The sequence below is a fragment of the Balaenoptera physalus genome, assembly GCF_965194825.1.
Source record: "Balaenoptera physalus genome assembly, chromosome: 10".
NCBI classification, from domain to species: domain Eukaryota; kingdom Metazoa; phylum Chordata; class Mammalia; order Artiodactyla; family Balaenopteridae; genus Balaenoptera; species Balaenoptera physalus.
Genome location: NC_138889.1, coordinates 15,533,647 through 15,555,215, shown reverse-complemented (window position 1 = coordinate 15,555,215; position 21,569 = coordinate 15,533,647). Strand labels below are relative to the sequence as shown.

The 21,569-nt window shown below is 51.1% G+C and overlaps 1 protein-coding gene across 6 annotated transcripts in view; it reads right to left on the bottom strand.

Annotated features, from left to right (window-relative positions):
* The window catches only part of TMPRSS13 (transmembrane serine protease 13), a 47,222-nt gene extending 30,089 nt beyond the window's left edge, over positions 1-17,133 (bottom strand). For 3 of the 6 annotated variants that reach the window (XM_082411097.1, XM_082411101.1, XM_082411100.1), the window contains exons 1-3: positions 12,391-12,546; positions 1,197-1,440; positions 12-116 (exon numbers count right to left, since the gene is read on the bottom strand). In XM_082411097.1, coding sequence (XP_082267223.1) covers positions 12-116; positions 1,197-1,440; positions 12,391-12,411 — 370 coding nt within the window. In that variant the 5' untranslated portion in view covers positions 12,412-12,546. Of the gene's footprint in view, positions 1-11; positions 117-1,196; positions 1,441-12,390; positions 12,567-16,759; positions 16,840-17,071 lie in introns of those variants that run through there. The other 3 variants (XM_082411099.1, XM_082411098.1, XM_082411102.1) reach the window with 3 other exon arrangements.
* Between the last annotated feature and the right edge of the window lie 4,436 nt (positions 17,134-21,569).

Here is a 21,569-nt window from a genome sequence, read left to right as displayed (position 1 = left end):
GTTAAACTCACAGAGAACGATGAGCGACACCACGAGAGCGATGAAGAGGAAGATACATCCGATGAGCAGCATACGCTTCAGGCCCTCCTGCCTGGTGAACTTGGGCAAGTTGATACCTGGGAACAGGCCAGAAGTAGGGGAGGGTGACGCTGTTGGAGGGGAGTCCAGCACAATGGATGAGGGAGAAGGAAAGAAGGCTGGCCCAGGAGGGCCCTGTTAGGACCACTCCACCCAGAATATGGCACCGCCCCTGCCTGAAACCAAGCTCCCTTTTACTCAGCATCTACTGTGGGCCAGCTAGGCATTTGCATGTGTTATCTTATTTAATTCTGACAGCAACTGTGTGAGCTGGGTATCATTACGCCCATTTTATAGATGGGGAAACTGAGGTTCATGGATGTTAAATAACTTGCTCAAGGTTACTTGGCTAGTGAGTGGCAGAGTAGGGATTACAAATGAAATGTGTCTGATCCCAAAGGTCTCCACACCAAAGTGCCTCACCGGCCCTTCAAAGGGCAAGACTGGGCCCCAAATCTTGGTTTGGATGCTCCTGCAGGCCTGTTTATACTGCAGTGCTGGGGCAGGAGGACAGGAGGAGGGCAAAGTTGGGATGGGCAGAAAGCCTGCTTCCCTAAGGGCAGAGCCAGTCCCTGAGGACCATTTGACATCTCTGTCTCCCTATTAGCTGAATCCTATAAGCCAGCTTGGGAAGTTGGGGGTGGGGCATGCCTGCCAGATCAGAATCTCTCTCTTTGTCCCTCTACCCACAGATGAGCCCACGATCATGACTGTACTCCAGTGCAGACCCCAGCTTCCCTGGCAGACCCCCAGGGCAGCCCAAGGAAAGAACCCTGGTTTCTAACCAGGAGCCGTGGCTCTCAAAATCTGCACCTTGACCCAGACTGAGCAGCCTCCAAAGTTACATCTGCTTTGTCGGTCCTGGTTTCTTAACCTCTACCCCATTTGCTGCAATTTCCCACTGCCTTGGGTTTGCATGTCATGGTTCCTTCCTGCCCCCTCCTCCCCAGGTCCCCCACTGCCCACCTGGACCATCCCCCCTCCTTCCCAGTCATCGTTATTCAAGAGCTAGAGGAGGAGCAGAGAGTGACAACTTGGAGATTTCCCCCCACTGCACCCCCCTCCGCCCTTGGACTGCTTCCCTGTTCCTCTTGCCTTCCCTGCAGGAGCCCCCTTACCTGGGCTCTCCCTGGTGGCCCTGGTGGCCCTGGCAGCTGGTGTGGACCTGTTAGGAGATGGTTGGACAGGTACGGCCCTCACTGGTGTGGCTCTAACAAGGAATACTCTCGTTGGAGACGATGTCATGGAGGCTGACATGGCAGACGATGACCTGCCGGGCGTTGACCTGGAAGGTGGTACCCGGGCTGGGCACGCACAGGCCAGCGATGCCCGGGCTGGAGGCGTCCTTGCTGGGGAGGCATTCTGAAAGCAGAGTGAAAGCCATCCCTCAGGCTGCTCCCCACTGCCAACCCATCCAGCTGTCAGCCCTGCTGGGCCAGGAGGTAGATGCCCTGGAGCAGGCGGCTAGGGGGTGAGCAGACCTCCCAGACAGGGAAGAGAATGTCCAGGGATGGATGAAAGCTCAAAGAGCCTGCGGTACCCTACTCCCTGCGGTCTCTCCCCATCACAGGGACCTGCGGAGGTGGGCAGAGGGCTGTGGGTCATCTGCCTGGGGTATGGGGGCACCTGCTTTGGCTACATGTGTCTAGAGACCCTCAAAAAAGAGGTTGCTGGACCGGACCCTCACTCTGAGGGGGAAGTAACCACCCTTTCTGCCCTCTTCACTCCCCTGCATCCCGCCCTTCTGTGTATGTGTGTTATATTATAAAACATCATTCTTACTATGAGCTGTCATCAAAAAGTGTGAAAGCACTACCTAAGAAAAGCCCTGACCTGCCTTGTACCCCACTGTTCTCAGTAACACAGGAAGTCACACACGCGCTCACGCGCGCACACACACACACACACACACCCCAATACATCAGGGAAAAAGAAGAGGCAAGATGAAGGGGAAGAAGGTGACCAAGGTCCTTAACCTTCCTCAGCTGTAGGTGGAGTGATTTTTTCATTTAGATTTAGCACTTTAAGCTGTAGTTACAGAGGACTTATTTTCTGAGTGCTTTATGTATTTACTCACTTGATCTTGAGAACAACCCTATGAGGTAGGAACTCTTATTATCCCCATTTTGCATCAGGGGAAACAGAGGCAGCGAGATTCAGTAACTTGATCAAACTCTCAGAGTTAGAGTGGCAGAGACAGGATTTGAGCCCAGAAGGCTGGGCTGTGGAGGCCACGCTCAACCACCAGGCTTTGCTGCCTCTGAGGAGGAATGCATGAGATAATGCAGCAGTGGCCAGAGCAGGCAATCAATGAACACCAGTGCTGTTCCTTCCTGCAGAGTCTGAGCCTTTGGGTGCACTGAATCTGGGATTGGGAGCTGGTGGGCAGCCAGGGCTGATGGAAAGTCCTTGAGCAGCCTCTGCTGGTGGCCAAGCCCTGGTCTGCAGGAACCCCAATCCCTGTCACCAGATTAGGCACCCTCTCTCCTCCCTCTGGCTCCTTACAGAGATCTCTGCCCTCCCTCACACCTTCTCTGCTTTCTAAGCCCCCTCTAGGTGTCCCCAGAACAGCAGGGGGTGCTGGAAACCGACCTGGCCCAGGGACCACATCTGCCCCTCACTATCATTTCTGCTGAACACTGACTGGATACTCAGGAGGGCAGCCCGGGGAGGAGCAGGAATGGTGGGGGAAGGGACCTGTGCTCAGGGACCCTGCGCTCTGGGCACAGTCGTCAGGGCTGTGTGGAAGAGACGGGGCTCTGGACCTTGGGCCTGTTTCATCCCTCACCTACCACTGTGCTTAAAAGCATTTGACATTAGTAAGCAGCTCAGTTAATAAAAAGTCCTCTTCATTAGGACATCCGGCTCAAGTCAACACCATCAAGCCTACCAGGCAGGGTGGGTTTTTTTGGTTTTTTTAACTCCATCTTCTAAGAGTCAGAGGTCACTTTTTTTTAACTCCATCTTCTAAGAGTCAGAGGTCACTAATTGATCTGGTCACTTCTCCATTTTTCTGGAGGCTGTGGGATGAATTCAAGGAAGGACGTTGAGTCCCTGACCACACTCAGCTTGCCAGAGGCAGGGACCAGGAGTGACTATCCCAGGGAGTTACTGGGGTTAATTGATGGACATGGATAAATACACATGGGTCCAGATGCCCCAGCCAGCAGAGCAGGGACACACGCGTGTGTGTTTAGGGATATGAAGAGCAGCTAAACCAGAGCTCAGATTTCCCTCTCACCCCTGTTGTCTAGAGACTAGATTTCCACAAAACGAAGACAGGTTAGCCCCTGGAAGCCTCAAGGGGAACAGGACTGGGGTTGGAGCATGGAGAGGGGGTGAGGATATGCTGAAATCTACAATGCATCCGTTCACAGCACTGGCTTTGGAGTCAGGCAGACCTGGGTCCCAATCCTAGCTCTAGAAGTGTGACCTTAGACAAGCCACTTAACTTTCCTTTTTCTTTTTCTTAATCTGTAGAATAGGACTAATACTCCTGAGGATTCAATGAGATAAAATAAGAAATCTCTTGCCCATGCCTGGCACACAGTGACTGGGCAGGAAACGGTCATTCCTCTCCCCCCTTTGCACTGGCACACCCAGCGCCCACCGTGCTGAGATTTAACAGCCCCGAGGCACGGCCAAAGGGCTAAAAGGTGGTGTGAGCTCCTCTTGGGAGAAAAGGGGGTGCTCAACAAAGGCCAGACTAAGGTCCTTCAATAAGAAGAACAAGCCCAGGCTGTGCAGAGCCCTGCGCTTCCTTCCCACAAGTGGTGGCCCCAGCCTCGGCACCTGAGCGAGACCTTGGCATTGTGGCACCTCAGCTGGCCTGCCAGGCCTCCCTCCCTGTTATGCTCACAATATACATCTTCCCTCACCTCAGGGGAAATTCCCATAACTCAATACAATAAAATTGATTATAGCTCCCAATGTATGGTACTTTAGGGTTTATAATACACCTGCACATCTATGGCCTCCTGAGGTCATCACTCCATCCCTGAGAGGTTGATATGTTTAGAAGCGCATTTTACAGGTGAGGAATCCAAGGCTCAGAGCTCAGATTGCCCAGAATCACATAGTCGGGCACCTGGCCCAAGCCCCTGTGCATCTGAGTCTCCTGCCCTCTTGAGTCAGGAGCAAGAGGCCCCCGGCCCAGTCTTTTCTCTGAACCCGGTGCGTGGGATGCTCGTTCTGCATCTGTGACGTGGCATGAGAATCGGGCCTGGGACCTTGCAGGGCTGGGAGCGCCATGGGGAGCCTGGGGGTGGAGCCGAGGGTTCCTGCAGGGATCTTGGTCTTTCCAGTAGGAAGCAGGGAACTGAAAGTTTCCAGTGGGAAGCAGGGCTGGGCCCGGTGGCCTGCCAGGACAAGCCTGGTCGTCAGGAGCCGTGGCATCACAGCCCTCCGGTACTCTCAAAGACAGCTGGTGACTGGGCAAGAGACTTAACCTCTTTACATCTCGGTTTCCTTACCTGTGCGGTGAGCCGGTCACCTTGCTTCATAGCACTGCAGTGATAGGTGATGTATATAAAGTAAGACTTGGTGACCATTAGCTGTGATGGTGGGTGGGTGTTTGTCTATTTGCTTGTTTGCTAAAGACACTGGGCTTGCAATAGAAAAATCTGTGTTCAAATTCGACTACATCCATTCCTAACTGGCTTGGGCAAGTACATTAACCCTTCAGAATCTGTCTTCCCACATATAAAATGGGATTGATCTTACCTTCTTCCCCCAGATTGAAAAGGAATAAATATGAAAGAGGCTGGTTTATAAATGCATATCACCGTAATAATAGGAACAGCCCACTAGGCATTTTACTTGATCCCATTTCAACCTCATAACAGCTCTTTGTGGTTGGTATTATTAACCCCATTTTATAGATTTTGAAACTGAGCTCCAAGGTGGTTAAGAACATGCCCAAATTTACATCTCAGGTAAGTGACGGCGCTTGGATTCTATCCAGGCCTACTCAGAGCAAGTTGAGTCTGGCCCAAAATTATCACGAATGCCCACAGTAACTTCCTGCATTTCTTCAGGGCTTACAATTTGCAAAGAGCTTTTACACCCATTATTCCATTTGCTTCTCACAATGCTCCTAGTTAGCAAGCTGGACAGGAGTTATCATTCCTGGTTTATACACGAGGAAACTGGGGTTCAGAGGGACTCAAGAGCATGCCTAAAACCCCCAAAAGGATTAGTGGCCCTGGGACTCTTATCACAACCTTCTGACTCCCCCGGCAAGAGCTCAGGCCCTCCACCCGAGCGGGACCCCATGACCAGCTAGGGTCCTGTCACCCCATCAGCCGGGCCTGAACGAGAGAGAAGGCTGAGAGGCCCACAGGTGGTGGAGGCCCAGAGGAAGATGGGTGGGGAGACCTGGGAGAGGATGGAGGGAACAGGGAGCGGGCAGGCACAGCAGGAAGCCGGGGGCAACCAGGGAGGCAGGGCGACCTCCTGAGCCTTGCGGGTCCCTCTCCCCGATGCTGGCTCCACCCACAGGTAGGTCCCAAAGCGCCCACCCACGGCCTTGGCCGGCAGGAAGTGGGGAGGAGAGGCCCTGGGGTCCCAGCAGGAGACCCACCTGGGTCCCTCTTCTCTGAGTCTAGAGGGAGGTGGGACGTGTGAAATGGAACTAACCTGGGGCTCAGTACCCAAGGAGCCAGGTGGAGGGGTGAGTAGTCTCCAGCCAGACTCTTTCAAACTGTTACCTCTGGGCCTCAGCGGTCCAGCACAAAGTCTACCCAAGGTTGGGAAGACTGGGGTGTGGGGATGGAGGGGAAGCTGGGGGTGGGGGAGGGGAGAAAGGGTGATACCCAAGAAGGGGCTGGAGGCCCTGGAGGCCCTGGCCTCAGGAGAACGAGCACTTTGGTGTTGGACAGGGTGGGAGACAGGTGGAGAGTTTCTGGCCCCACGGAGCAGGGCAAGAGAAGAGTCCTGGTCCCCAAAGTGCCAGATAGAGCTGCGCATGTAGAGAGCTGCAAACCCCAGCAGGGACAGCAGGATGGAAGCACAGCCCCAAGACCAGAGGAACACAGCCTCCAGAGTGAGGCTGTCTACTCCATCTTCCTGACTCCAAACCATCACACTTCCAGGACGCTGCTGGGAAGAGTTCTCATTTTCTAGGACCACCAGAACAGGAGATTCCACAGCTGTCCTTCTTTACCCATTTCACAGCCTTCCACCCCACCCTCCTGGAAGTTCTCCCTGACATCTAACCTACTAGAGCAGTAACTCATTTCCCTTCCTCAATTCTTGGAGATCAACTGCTGAGATTCCAGCATCCCTCCTGGAGGCCTGACCTCTCCCTCAGAGCAGATGCCTTGAGCAGGTGGGGAACGGGGAGTGGAGGAGAATTCTTGCCCAAGGTCCTGAGATACAAGGGACAGAGCCCGGACCAGAACCGGCCTGACTCCTAGCCTTGGCCAGTGGGCAGCAGACCCAGGATTGGGAATCAGATGACCAAGGCCAGGCTCTCCACAACCTGCCTGCAGACCAGAGGCTCCTCGGTCTTCAGGGGGACAGGGGGACAGGGGAACAGGGGGACAGGGCAGAGCCAAAGCGTGGGTGACTCTGGCCATTTCCCTGGCCTAACATTGCCAATCATTCTCTGCCTCTCTGCCCCCGCCACCCCTGGCGTGGTCCCTGGGGTTACCCCCTGGGCTAATACAGCCGTGAACCCTCACCGTGTCATGGACCAGGCCTATACCCCAGGCTGTCACTGATGCCACCTGCCTGTGTCTCTGCAGCTCCCGGGGACCCCTACTCAAAACTCATCCAGTCCCCTCAAGACGTTCTGGGGCAGGAGGCAGTGGGCAGGGCAGGGTCCACAGGAAGGCAGCAGCAGCGGATGAGCCAGGGAGAGGCCTGAAGAGAGCAGTCCCTGGCTCTGGGGCTTGTTCCAAGCACTTTCCTGGAGAGGAGCTGGTAAGCATTATTATTCCCATTTTATAGACAAGGAAGGAGAGGCCCAAAGTACTTGTGTGCTTTGCTCAAAGTCGCTCAGGTACGTCTTATAGCAGAAGAGGGACTAAACCCGAGACCCACTGCACCTGGTCCACTGCCCTCTATACCACAGTTTCCGGGGTAGTTTCCCCAGCCCACGGCACCTGGGCCAGTGTTACGGTTTCCTGCGGCAGCTCTGCCCTGGGCCCTTACCTGGTGGGGGATGGGAGTAAGTTAACAAGCCCCCAAGTGGGTCCTACCCTTGGCCTCTCTGGGTCTCCTGCAGGCCCAGCCAGCAGTGCCAGAGGGGAGGGAGCTTCTGCTGTGCTGAGTGATGTCACAGTCACCTCCTGGATTGCTTCACCTCAGTGGTTATGTGGCTGCCGCCATGGATTGCGCCCTGGGCTTTCCGTAGAGACTGTTATTTACCCACAGGCGGCAGCCTGATCTCTGGGCCAGATGCACTGTGGGTCACTCAGAGCACTCGGCATTACAGGGAGCTGAACCCTATAATAAAGTCTCACGCTAGGCTTAAGAACGTCCACCTGCAGTGACTTGAACGCGTTTTCATGTCTCTCGGGGCCCCTTCAAGTCCAGCACGAGCTGACTGGGCCTCCCTCCCCGGTTCCGGGCCAGGCTCAGGCTGGGCACACCACAGGCTAGAAGCATCTTGAAAACCCTCCAGTCCAACCCATTTTCCTATCGGTGAGGCGATTAAGGCCCAGAAAGGCAATGTGATTTGTCTAAGATCACACAGCCAGCTGGGGGCAGCGCCAGGACCAGAACCCAGATCTTCTGACTGCCGTCCTCAGGCTGTTGCACACCTCCATGCTCTCCCACTGCCTGCCCCTTCCCAAGCTCCAACAAGGAAGGACCCCTTGTTAGATTTAGGCCCCTGTGGCAGCGTCTCTCTCCCAGTGACCCTGAGAATCAAGGATGCTCAAAGGGTGGCAGCCCAGGCCGGCACCCCAGTATTCCAGGCTACGCAGGACGAGGTACTCCCCAATCCCCACCGGAAGCACAAGCGGTGCCAAGGAAGATCAGGAGCCCCCTTTCACGGAACTTAAAAAGCCTCCTTGCCTGTTGGGAGCCTGGGGAACCCCTGGACCATGGCAGGGGAGCCTGAACCCCCCTCCAGTGTGGACTGGACTGGATCGGAGTGGTCCGTGCTTCTTTCCATCCTCACTGCCCAACCCAGGCTTCATTACACCTCCAGGTACACAGGGTTCCGTCCTACCCTCCCCGCTCCCTGGACCCGGAGAAACCGCACAGATACAGGCCCCCTCAGAACCCACAGGCAGATTTCCCAGCACCTCCTGCCACCCAGCCACCAGCACGCCCCACATACATGCAATGCTAACCTCAGGGACCCCAGTCGGCCTGGAATCAAACTGGGCTCCAGACTAAGAAGCGAGAGCCCCGAGGCCCCCCTCACCACAGGCACAGGAGGCCCCAGGGACTCTTGCTTCTGCTCCTAACCAGCTCCAGGACCTTAAGGACAGTCACTTTCCTTTCTGGGGCCAACCAAGGAAAAGGCTGGACAATCAGCTGTTTTCAAACGAGTTTCTACAGAGCATTGGAAGTTCCGTGGAGATGCCTTGGAGGCCCGCTTGTAGGAAAAGAGCTTCGAGTCCTTTACCCCGCTTCAAACAGAGCAGATTAACGTTTCAGTTTTATGCAGTGGGTTCCATATAAGATTTCATTTGAACAAAAGAGGCTGCTACTACAAAGAACTTGAAAATTGCCGGCCTGATCGGGTGCTAAAGTTCCTTCTAGTTCAGGATGCCTCTTATACACATGAAAAAACCTTGGGGATCCCTATTAGACTAGAATCAAAATACCTTCCTGCTCATTCATTCATTCATTCATTCATCAAATAGTTTAAAGAACATTGAGTACCCCCTATTGCCAAACAACTAACGTTTGGTTGCCCAGGAACTTGGTGCCTCGGTTTCTCCCCATGGCCCCTCTCTGCCAAGGCTGGGGTGGTAACAGGGCTGTTACATAATGGGGGCCCCATGGACAGTCCTGGGTATTGCTTCCCTATCACAGGAGCCAGACGCCGCCTGGCATCGCCAAGGCCTCCACTTGGCTGACCAAGCCCTGGGTTCCCTGTGCTGGCATCCCTCCCTGCCTGGCTGGACACCGTCCACCCCCGTTGCTGCCGTACCAAGAGGAAGCTGTTTTGCCAAAGCGGGACACTTCAGCCAAGTGGCTACCGTTACATCCGTCAGCCTTCCCACCCAGCACCCAGCCTAGATCCCCGTACACACACTCCCACACATTTCATGCTTACATTTGCCAGGTCACAGGGACAACACAGGGGGAGGCAGGGTAGGATGGGCCTAGTGTAAGGCTGCCTGGCACCAGTGCCAACATGGAACACAGAGGTTTCAGGTGAGGGCTGCATACCTGCAGGGACAAAGGGCAGGTGCCAGGAGTCCTGGGGGTGCCTGCACTTTGGGGTCTAGGGGATAGCAGAGCGACCTGAGCCTACTGGTCTGCCGTCTTGGGAACCTGCCCAGCCCCCTCTAAAGACGGTGCCTCATCCTGGACCAGCCCTGGGGCCTCCAGCCATTCTCAAGGGCACAGCATCTGTGGTCTTGGGCTGACTGAAAAGCTGCTCCACTTTAAGAAGACCCAGGGCTTCCCTGGTGGCGCAGTGGTTGAGAATCCACCTGCCAATGCAGGGGACTCGGGTTCGAACCCTGGTCCGGGAAGATCCCACATGCTGCGGAGCAACTAAGCCCATGTGCCACAACTACTGAGCCTGCGCTCTAGAGCCCGTGAGCCACAACTACTGAGCTCACGTGCCACAACTACTGAAGCCCACGCGCCTAGAGCCTGTGCTCCGCAACAAGAGAAGCCACCGCAATGAGAAGCCCGCACACCGCAACAAAGAGTAGCCCCTGCTTGCTGCAACTAGAGAAAGCCCGCGAGCAGCAACGAAGACCTAACGCAGCCATAAATTAATGAATGAATGAATGAATTAAAAAAAAAAAAAAGAAGACCCAGTAGAAGAAAATCCACTCTACAGAGGATTGTTGCTTTATCAGTGGGTCAACTTCAGTCTTTCTTTAATAAACATGACACTTCTTTAAGCATTAAGCATGTGACGCCTTTTGAAGAACACAAAGTATGCACTATTCTTCAGGAACAAATGCGCTTATCCAGCGTGGCACACTTGTAATCTCACTCTACGTGATTCCAGAGACTGTCATGGAACCAGAAAGGGGCCTCAGGGGGCAATTTGTACAACCCTCTCCTTTTGTAGGTGGGGAAACTGAGGCACAGAGAGCAGAAGATATTTGTCCAAATTTAGAGGAGCTAAGACTAGACCCTAGATAATGATGATGATGATGATGATGATGATGGCAATAAATCTTAACTCTATGAATACATGTCCATCTGTCTATCTATCTGTCTGTCTGTCTATGCCAGATGTTCTTATAAAAGAGACTTATTATGTGAAAGACACTATTCTAAGACCACTTGAAGTAGATACTATTTTGATTCCATTTCACAGATGAAGAAACTAAGGTGCAGAAAGGTTAAGTGATTGGTCCAAAGTCACTGCTGACCTGAAACTTGGTCAGTGTTCTGTCCACCACATCCTGCAGCTTCTCTCTTGAACACAAAGAAGCTGTGAGCCTTCTCCACCTTCTTTCTAAGGTCCCCCTGAAGTCCCAACCAGCTCACACAGGAGCTTCATCAGGCTTGAGTCCATTGGCCACCATCTTTCTCACTACTTTATTGAGCTGATAGTCAAAAATCACAATGCGTCTTTCTGCAATGACGTCCTCAGGGAAAAAGGCACAGCCTTAGACGACCAGTTACTCCCAGTCTCCTCTTATTCAATTTAATTAGTGTTAAGAAATCTGTTGCAGATAAGCTTAAGACCTTCAGGAAGCTCTCTCTGTCCCCACCTCAGGCTCACTATCTTGGGGGTTCAACCTTAAATAAGGAAGTAATGGTTCAGTTCTTTCATTCCGAGGTAAGTCTCCCAGAGTGAACGTGGGACCTGCCATACCATGTGACATTTATTCTATCAGTAATGAAAAGCCTGTACTCTACCCTGTGCCCCTCCAGTGACCCTCCATGTTGGTCCCTGACTCTGGACAGATGAGTTTCCTAGAAGGTGCCCCCCCACCATCACCCTGCCCCAGGGACTGGCCCTACCACCCTTCACATAGCTCAGTGCTTCTCACCCCTTGTGTCTAGGGACCATCAAGTTTAGGCTCCCAGCAAGTTACCAACGAACATGACCCGTGGCTGTGACCATGGGTCCACCTTCCCCATGCCTCAAACCAAACTCCATTCTGCCTTCTGCATCCCCCTTACTGCTCACCAGAGGTTCCAATGAGCCCCAGAGGCCTAGGGTCAAATGACCTCGGTGAGGCAGAGGCATGGGCCAAGGAGACCAGATCAGAGGGCAGGAGAAAAAGCCTGGGACAGAAAAGTCAAGAAGGGGCTGGAAGAATGGCGGGAGAGATGATGGTAGAGTTTTCAGAAATACATCTGGGGTTCAGAATGGACCACGAGCCAACTATCAGCCAGAACATAGGCTAAGCTGATCCTCAGTTCCAGCGTTGGCCCATCCTTCCCACAGTCCCAGATTCTACCACATCACTGGAGAACAAAAGAAGGTGGAGATGAGCAGAAAATAAGACCCAAGGAGAAGTAAGGGCACAGAGGAATGTCCCTCAAGAAAAGAAAGCTGAGGAATACTTGAACAAAATCTTTGGAAACCTTCACATGCATATGACTGGCTTTTCCACAGAGGACACTTAGCTGCTCTCTACCAAAAAACAGAAGAGGAAAGTAATCTTAGTTGTAGCAGAAGGAATCATGGTTAGACATAAGGAAGCACTTTCCAAGCATGAAGATTATTAAGCCTGAAAATAATGACCAAGAGGAGTTTAAAATCCCCTTGAAGATCTTCAATGCCACCTTTTCTGAGATGGTTTATGAGTCTGGTGAGAGGGTCACCCAAAGATAACCCTGAAGCCGAGTTAGAATACCAAGCTTTCATGATTCTCAAACCAGCAAAGTTGTCCCAACAGCACATACGTCCTGGCTGGGGTTCTCAGGGGCCACAGAGCGGGAGCCCAGGATTCAGCCACACAGCCCTGGGGTGCTTCCTGACCAGACCCCAAATCCCATCAGCTCCTCCTCCCATGGGGCCCCTTATAGGAACCATGATAAAGGAAGGCCGCGTGATCTTGATCCCCAGTAGCTTCAAACTAGAAAAGGCACATTCAGTTTCCCCTGAAACCGAGGCACACTGCCGCTGCCCCACCTAGCTTCCAGCCCCATCCCTGTTTCCTCAGTGCCAGGAGGTTCTGGCCCAAGCTCCACAGATGCACTCACCAGGTGGCTGTCTCCGTCCATGGTCTCCGGAGGGGGTGAAGCCTCCAGCCTCAGCTGATGTTGACGGGAAGGTCCATGTTTGGCTTCCCAGGCAGGTAAGGAAAAGGGGGCTGGAGGGCTGAAGGCCAGCCCTCACCAGATGGGCGGGGAAGCCAGTTGGGACATGTGAGGTAATCCTGTGTATGAACAACAGGGCAGAACTAGCCAGACCTGTCCCTCGCCCCTCCTCCAAGGCCATCCCAGTTACTCAGCAAATACCAAATACTGGGAGTATGAAGCTACCTTTATTCCCAAAGCTGTCCCCACAGAGTCAGCTGCGGGGAAACCAGGGCTTCCAGACCACCTTTTTCAGAGGGGGATTCTGGGGAGAAATGGCCCAGGCCTTGGGAGGACAATCTTAGCCATGCCAACCTGGGCCCCTCAAACAGGTGCTTCTGAGCCCTCTGAGGTACGACCCGGCCCCCATAAGGATCGTCCAAGATCAGGGACCAGCGCCAACCCAGGGCAGGACAGAGTGAAACTTCATCTCCAAGGACCACGTGCCCAAATCCCAAATCAGGGCACGTGGTCCGGCAAAAAGAATTTTTTTCCTGAACTTTGCTTATTTCTACAACAACTCTCAACAAGGAAATTAAAATCAAATGGCTTCTAATTATGCACATAATGAATTGCCTCTATTGAAAATAATAAAATGTTATGAAACAACACATCAAAACCAATGAAAATAAAACATACATATATTGGAATGGAGACCATTCCAAGAAATACTATGCTGACTCATGATTCCCTACCTCTGCCCCAGCCTGTCGAAAGAAATAGTCTAAAGAAACAGAGGAAGCGCTGCTGTGAAGGGAGAGTTAGCACCTCCACACCCAGCAGAACTGCTGAGAACAGCAGAATGTAAGCTCTGGGGAGAACTTTCCAGCCTCTGAGTATTTGCGGGTACAGAGATCATAGAACTGCAGACCCTTTAGAGATGGAAGGAAGCTCAGAGTTTATCTAGTGATTCAATCTCCTCATTTTACAGATGGAGAAACAGAAAGCCAAGTAGCTGAGGAAATTTCACAAGTCACATCTAACAAACAACAGCAGCAGCAATAATAATAAGGTGCTCGGTGTCCTATGAAATTCTTTACATACAGCAATGCATTTAATTCCTGCAACAATCCTATGCATCCATCCTTCACTCATCCATTCAACAAGTATTTATTGAGTGCTTCTTATGTTCCTGGCACTGTTCAAAGTACTAGGGACACAGTGAACAAACTCAGCAAAGACCCCTGCCCTATGGCACTAGCATTCGGGGTGGGCTGGGGCAAACAAAACGAATTTTAAAAACAGATAGACAACAATGGTGACGATAGATGGATGAGCCAGTGTAGCAGAAAGTGGAAAGTGCCATAGAGCAAAACAAAGCAGGGAAGGGGATCAAGAGGGCTGGGCAGGCAGAGTTACAGTTTGAAACAGGAAGGTCAGGGAGGGGATCACTGACATGACGTTTAAGCAAAGACAAGGGAAGTGACTACTATTCTCTCCATTTACATACAAGAAAACAGGAATTTCTAGCTCAGAGTGGAAACTGTTGGCTCCAAAGCTGTCTTGAAGGAAATTGAATCCAGAGGCAGAAGGATGGTGGGCCCAGGCAGAGACCCTAGGGTTCTCCACTCTTGGGTTATTCAGGGTGTCACTGCCCTGGCTCTCCAAGAGAACTCAGCTTCAGGCCCCATACCCTGCCTCCTCCCTCCACCAGCCTGCCAGGGCAGAGGCACCCCTCCCACGTGGTCATCCAGTCCCGAGGAGACGCCGAATTGTGTCCTCAGCACCTCCCCTTCCCTCTTTCCTGGGGAGGCACCCACCCCCGCCCCTCCCCCAGGCCACTGGGGACTCTGAGGCTGGAGACTGGCATTTGGCCTTTCCTTCCATAGACCAGACCTGAGGAGCCCCACTCTGTCTCCCAGGCAGACCACTGGCCTCCCAGCGTCACCCTTAGCTTCATTCCCTGAAGGTCCCCCCGTCCTCTGGTAAGAGCTCAGGATTGGGGTTCTGGGCCCGTGTTGGGGGGGATGGAAACCCCACCTCAGAGGTAAAGGCCAGCGATGTGAACTTGGAGGTCTTTATCACCCTCTGGAAGACCGTGATGACACATCCACCCAGAGAATGTGTCTGGCACTGGGGAGGCTCTGAAGAGACGTGGGTTGTATTTCTTGCTCTGTTCCTTGGGTCCATCAGAGACACAAGTCGTCCCAGGGTCCTTGCTGAGCAAACCAGCTGACCCACGTGGAAATGCCCATCAGCCACCCGTTCAGTTCAATCAGCATAGGCAGCTCAGCGCCAGGCCCCGCCGTAGCTCTTGGAGGTGAAGGTGGCAAAGAACAGAAGGGTGGGGGGAACGTGCAATATCCCATGTTGGGGCTCGGAGGCGGGGCCAGGGGACACTGAGGCATGAAATTCTTTGCTGGTAGTTTTCCTATTTCCAGAGGGGAAGGTCCCGGGGTGGCACAAGGCCTGGACTCTTCCCCCATCAGAGCTGGCCTTAGTAACCACCTACCCCGGCTTCTGCACCCGGCTCCAGCCTTGCTCTGCCTCTTCCTGTCTCTTTGGAAGGAAGGAGACCCCGTCCGTGCCATCCCTGCATCCCTCTGACTACCCGCTTTCCTTTGCCTCCCCGCCCTCCTCCCTCCAGAGACCTGATCACGACGACTTTCCACCCAGAGGGGAGCAGTGCACTGGGCCCAGGTGCTCATTGCTCTGCCTTTTACCTCCCCTTCAGTGGGGACTCCAGGCTTTTAGTAGCCTGGTCCTTTCCCGCCTCTGGGTCATTTCCATTTAGGGTGGAGGGAGTTTTACAGAAAATATATCATCCGTGCAAACAAGTACATGCCTCAAGGCAGTCCCAAGAGAGTGAGGAGTGACAGAAATCTCACTACTACTTTGAGACTAAACTCCTAGCGCTCTGCTTTCATGGCCTCTCCAGCTGCCACTGCCCAGCACCTTGCAAGCTCCTTCCTGGGGCTACAGACCAGGAAACAGGGCTCTTGGCCATTCTAGTCCCACCTGGTTGTCAACAGTCCTGGTTCGTGAGTCCTCCTTCATCAGCCCTTCTTGTGAATTTCCTCCCCGCTCCCTCCGTGAAAGCTCTGAGTACCATCCCTCCCGTGTAGCCCACTTCGGAGCTTCTCCATCACTCAGAGCTCAACAGAGGGACATCCCTCCAGGTCTAAGGGAAGCTGCGACACACAGACCACATACTTAGAGGCCAGGCAGAGAGGAGACACCAAGCCCACCCTCAAGGGAATAAGTCACCAGGAGAGACGCCCTGGGCCAGGACACCTGCCCCACCCCAGAGCCTGGACTCTTCCCGCAGCCCCTGCTCTCCCGCCCCCTAGCCCGCAGCCCCCAGCCCAGCGCTCCTCCCTGAGCCCAGACCAGCAAGGCTACTGGCCCGGACCCACACCAGGTGCTTGGTTAAGGGTGATCCGGATATAATAAGGGGAGGCTGGATAGGGTGGCAGTATTTTTTTTTTTCCAAGCCCAGAGGAAACAGCTCATGAGCCTAAACGGAGCCCCTCAGCCAGCCTAAGGAAGGCTGGCAGGGGACTCTGCTGGTGGGGCAACTCTGAGGCTCCCCACATCCAGCAGATATGGGGCCTCTTGGCTGAGTAATAGGGACAGGGGAGGGAGGAAGGCCAGCCACACCCAGAAAAGAAAGGTGGGCAGAACGCCTGAGCTTGGCCAAAGGGCCACCTGATGACCCCCCAGCAGGTCAGGGCCTCAGAGAGTCTAGAACCCTCAACCCAGGAGCCAGTGTTCCCCTTAGTCATGGAGTTTGCTGCCCCATTTGTCTTGTTCAGGACCAACAGGAGGCAGAGAGGGACCAAGCCCTGTTCTTCTCCCCGTAACCATCATTGTTCTGGTTGCATCACCCCAAATCCGTGATTAGATGGGATAAACTAGGTAGAAAGCCTCTGGCAGAACGCCAGACTCCCTGTGGCACACTCCGGCCCCCAACCCCTTAAACAGTGGGCCACGGGCCGTGAGGAGGGCTGGCCCCACCCTCCAGGGTGTCCCGGGCCAGGGCAGCCGAGTCCTCTCGGGTGGACCATCTGTGACCCTCCTACCTGGAAGTCACCCAGCTGTGCCCAGATTGGAGTGGAAAATACCACCATCTGGAGACAGTTCTGTTGTTTAGGTGCCACCTGTTTCCAAAGAAGCGTTTGACACAGCTGCTCTTCCTCGTGATTCGCCCACACCCGTTTTTCTGTACTCCCAGCTCCCCTCCCGGCAGAAGTCAAACCCCACTTCAGCATGACAGCCCCTCTCACACTTGAGGGATCAGTCTGGTGACTCTCTGAGTCGGCCCTCTGCCCACCTGAACACACCCAGTTCCTTCACTTGCTCCTGGTGTGAGGTGATGTCAAGTCCTCTTCCCTCCATGGATTTCTCCAAAAGCAGGCCCACGGGCACTATGGCCCCCCTGAAGTGTGGTCCCAGAGCCACTGTCCCAACCAGTAAAGATAAAACTAACCAGTGGTTCACCGGAACCACCAACCGGGCTGCTGCTAATTTTTCCACAGGACTGAAGCAGCTGCCCACAGACCAGCGGTGCTGAAAGACAGGTGGGGATTAAGTCCTGCAGAGGCAGACATGGGTCACCTGCAGACAGTCACATTCAAATACGCACAGAGCGAGGACAAAGGAGACACTGCTGTGACCACGAGACTCCCACATTCAGACAGCAACATCTCTACTCCCCTCTGAGCCATCTGAGAAGGCTTTCTGGAGGAGGAGGTGGGATTCCAGAAGGTGTGAGAGACCGGCAGTAAGACAGCCTGGCACTCTCAGGCTGCCAAGGGGAGTGTGAGAGTCCTCAAAGGAACGTTCAGAGCAGGAAGTGTTGAGTGCTTTGTACAACAGGCTTTGAGATCTGTCATGGAATCAGAGCTCTTCAGGTACTTCCTCTGTGTCCTTGGGCAAGTTACTCCCCATCTCAGAATCTCAGTTTCCTTAAATGGAGATAATGGTTCCTCTCAAATAAGAGTATTTATGTCCATTCACTGAAATCATTTGTATAAAACTTTTGGCACGAGGTCTGATACATAGTACCCGCCAATAAGTAGTAGCCATTGTGATATGACATAATTGCAAAATTTGGTTGAACAACAGGTAGTGCTTTGAGCAGGTATGGAGAGGGCTAAGACGTATGCTTTGAATTCAAAGCCCAGAGAAAATGGTCCTTTGCTGGCAGTTTGGTGGAGAAAGCCCTGGGCTAAGACTCGAGACTGGGCTTTTATTGCTTCTCTGTTATTGCTGAGCAACTTCTCAGGGGCACCAGGGCTCAGCTTCCTCATCTCTAAAAAGTGAGGTCCCTTTCAGCTCTGGAGAACCTAATCTCTAAGTAGAGAGATTGGGCACAAGAGAAGAGAGTCAGTGAAGGTGACCAGGCGGTCTGGAGATCCTTGCACAAGAGCTGAGGACCAGAGAATCTGACAGAAAGAAATAGAATTACAGTTTGAGAAAGAAGAAAATGCTGCCAAAGTTGCCCAGGAAGAAAGAACAGAAGGGTGGTCAGAACCCAGAGAAAAAGCAAAAACAGGTACAATGTGCAGTTAATAAGAATTATGAGGAGAAACTATATATTTTTTCATGGTTAAGTATAAAAAGAACACCAGGAAATAATAACTCACATTTGCAAAGCACCTGCATGAATATTATTTCACTCTGTCCTCAGAACACAATCGCACTTTGCAACAAGGGAGCAAAGAGTCAAAGAAATACACTTTCCACTGTCAACAGCTTATGAAGGATGGAGCTAATGCTCAAATCCACATTCTCTGCTTCCACACCTATGTTCTCACCATGACAGTGTCTGTTGTACTAGACGGGTATAATGGATCATCATGTTTTTAAATTTTCCAAAATATCAATACACTGTTTTGATAATAAACGGTACAGAATGTTAAATATGTACATTCTTGTTAGAACCTTTATCTATATTCTTTACAGTTCAGAGTATTTTAAAAGGAACACTTCCTTTGGATGTAATTCTTTCCCTAGCTTCATTTTTTCAGCTGCTTCAGATATGTTTTTATCAGAGCAGATGATAAGTGTGAAGTCACTGAAGGTGAACCCCTGCAGGTCCCCAGATTAATCATTCTGTGTTTTGCCAACTGTCACCAAAAGATAGACATTTATATTGTTTGCTCAGTGAAAGGGAAATGTTATGCATTTCGAACTTTTGGCTTTTTGAATATGAATTATTTTTTAAAAGATACAAAATTATACAGACTTTAAATCTAGATAACATGAGAAACTTTAGATTTTTTTTTTTTGGTAGTATAGTTGATTTACAATGCTGTGTTAGTTTCTGGTGTACAGCAAAGTGATTAAGTTATATATATATATATATATATATATATATATATATATATATATATATAGTTTTTCAGATTCTTTTCCATTATAGTTTATTACAAGATATTGAATATAGTTCCCTGTGCTATACAGTAGGTCCTTGTTGCTTCTCTATTATATATAGTAGTTTGTATCTGCTAATCCCAAACTCCTAATTTATCCCTTCTCTTCCTTTCCCCTTTGGTAACCATAAGTTTGTTTTCTATGTCTGTGAGTCTGAGCATGCAACTACATTATTCCATTTCTCCAATAGGTTATTCAGAGTTTGGAAAGAGAACATGAGCCTTTCTGCTTTTTTGGCTCTCAAAAGACTTCTCAGTTTAGAACAAACTAATCTGAAGGAATATGATTTTTTTTTTCTCTATGCACATGGATATTAAGACATTGAATAATCACATTTGTAAAGCACTTTATCTCCTCTAGCCCTTAGGACAGCCCTCCAAAGCAGACAGGACAGGTGATCTCAGGAAAGCCCAGAGAGGCTTCAGGTCCCAAGGCTGGTGGCTTGGCTGGGCCCAGCTGCAGCCGAAATGTCTCCAAGGCTGTGCATTTCACATTAATGGTACACCCCAAACAGGGGCCCTTAATAACTATGATCAACATAAAATTCATGAAGACAAACGCTTCCCTTGAAACTATCTTTATATCCAACCTAGAGCACTGCTTAGGGACAATGCATGTTGACCCAGGTCCAGCCCTGGCTTGGCTCCTTCCCAGAAGTGGAAACTTGGCCAAATCACTTCGCTTTAGTTCTCTCAACTGTGATCCAGAAAAGGTAAGATCTGCTCTGCCTGCCCCTTAGGGATCAAATGATATTGTGAGATGGCTCTTGGGAAACGCTGACGTGCTCTAAGGATATAGGACATTATTACTATCAGCTGAAAACTCTGTGTAAACAGATCTCCCTACAGTATGTCTTCACTCAATGCTTTTGACCGCTAAGATGTGCCCTTTTGTAACACATCAGAATTCAGTTCAGCCTTCCAAGTTTTATAAGTTTATATTGGGTTTTTTTTTTCAGCTTTAGTTTTCCCACACTGAGGGGTCCTGGCTTTTCTAGCAGTTTCTGATGGAGACCCTTAGTCACGGAAGCACTGAATGGAGGCTGTTACACAGAGCAGGACAAGGTTTCCAGCTGATGTTTCCCTGAAAACATCCAGATTCCACCGGCCTTTTGGGCTGTGACTACCCTTTGGTCCACCCACTGGTAGGCTGTATCCAAAACTGTTTGTAGCACCTTTTATTTATTTATTTATTTATGGCTGTGTTGGGTCTTCGTTTCTGTGTGAGGGCTTTCTCCAGTTGTGGCAAGTGGGGGCCACTCTTCATCGCCGTGCGCGGGCCTCTCACTATCGCGGCCTCTCTTGTTGCGGAGCTCAGGCTCCAGACGCGCAGGCTCAGTAGTTGTGGCTCACGGGCCTAGTTGCTCCGTGGCATGTGGGATCTTCCCAGACCAGGGCTCGAACCCGTGTCCCCTGCATTGGCAGGCAGATTCTCAACCACTGCGCCACCAGGGAAGCCCTGTAGCACCTTTTAGATCCCTTTCTTAAGTCAAGACAAAAGGCTCAGGGCCCGCGACCTTAAAGCCAGTGCATGGATCATTTTGCTGAGATATGTTCCCTTTCACTTACCAAATCAAAGCCCACTCACTCAGCCCCTGAAATCTTGCTTAATTTTTATACATCTGTAAACAATTATTTGCTGTGCATCTATCGTATACCAGGTACTGCTCAGGCCACTAAAACATAGCAGGGGCAGCCCAGCATCACGCTTGTCCTTATGACGCTTACCCTTCCGTGAGACCCTCACTCTCCTCCGTCCTCACCCTCCTCACCCTGGGACTTTGCTACCAGAAAAAGAATAGCTAATGCGTATTGCACCCTCTTCGTGGACAGTGTCTTAGTTAATTGCCACATCAAACTCATAAATAGATATTTTATACCCATTTTACAGATGAAGAAGCAATCAAGGCTCAAAAAGGATAAGTAATTTACCCAAGACCACAAAGCTAGTAAGTGCTGGAAATGGGTTTGAAAACAGCTCTGTTGGACTTCTGAAACTGCTTGTAATGCTACTCTATGCCTCCCTATACAGTCTCCCAACTCAACATCGACTTCAGACATAGAAATATGAATGGTCATTCTGTCTTCCAGAGAATTCATGAAGATTTGAATAAGGTCTGTCCACTCTGAGATTCTTAGAGAGTGTTACTTAATTCTTTGTATAGAGAAGTTTCCAGTTTTCTCTATGGTTGGTTTTCCATTCTAGGCTAGCTGCTTATCTATATGGCAATATGACATAATGGTTAAGAATGTAAACTAGACCATGGTTTTAAAAAAAAAAAACACCCTAGGGTGAAATTTTGGTCACATTAGTTACAAGTTTACTATCTGAATCTCAGTTTCTCCATCTGCAAAAGAGAAAATAATACCTATCTGATGGGTTATAATATCCCATTAAAGATTAAATGAGACAACACTCAGTAAAACGGTAATGTATGTTACCATACAACTTTCCTCTTAATCACAATTTTTTCCCCACACCAAGCAATTCTGTGACAAAAGACACTCCTATCACCCAGGAAATTAAAAGAGTTTTAGGAACCCTGTGTCAAGAACCAGGATCAAAGACTAAATATTAAAACCAAAGATTCTCCTAGCATCCTATTTACAAGGGTTTCAGGAGCCCTATGACAGGAACGGTGGGGACCAGAGACCAATACATATATTTCTTCTTATTTCACAATATATTTTATTGAATTTGGACAG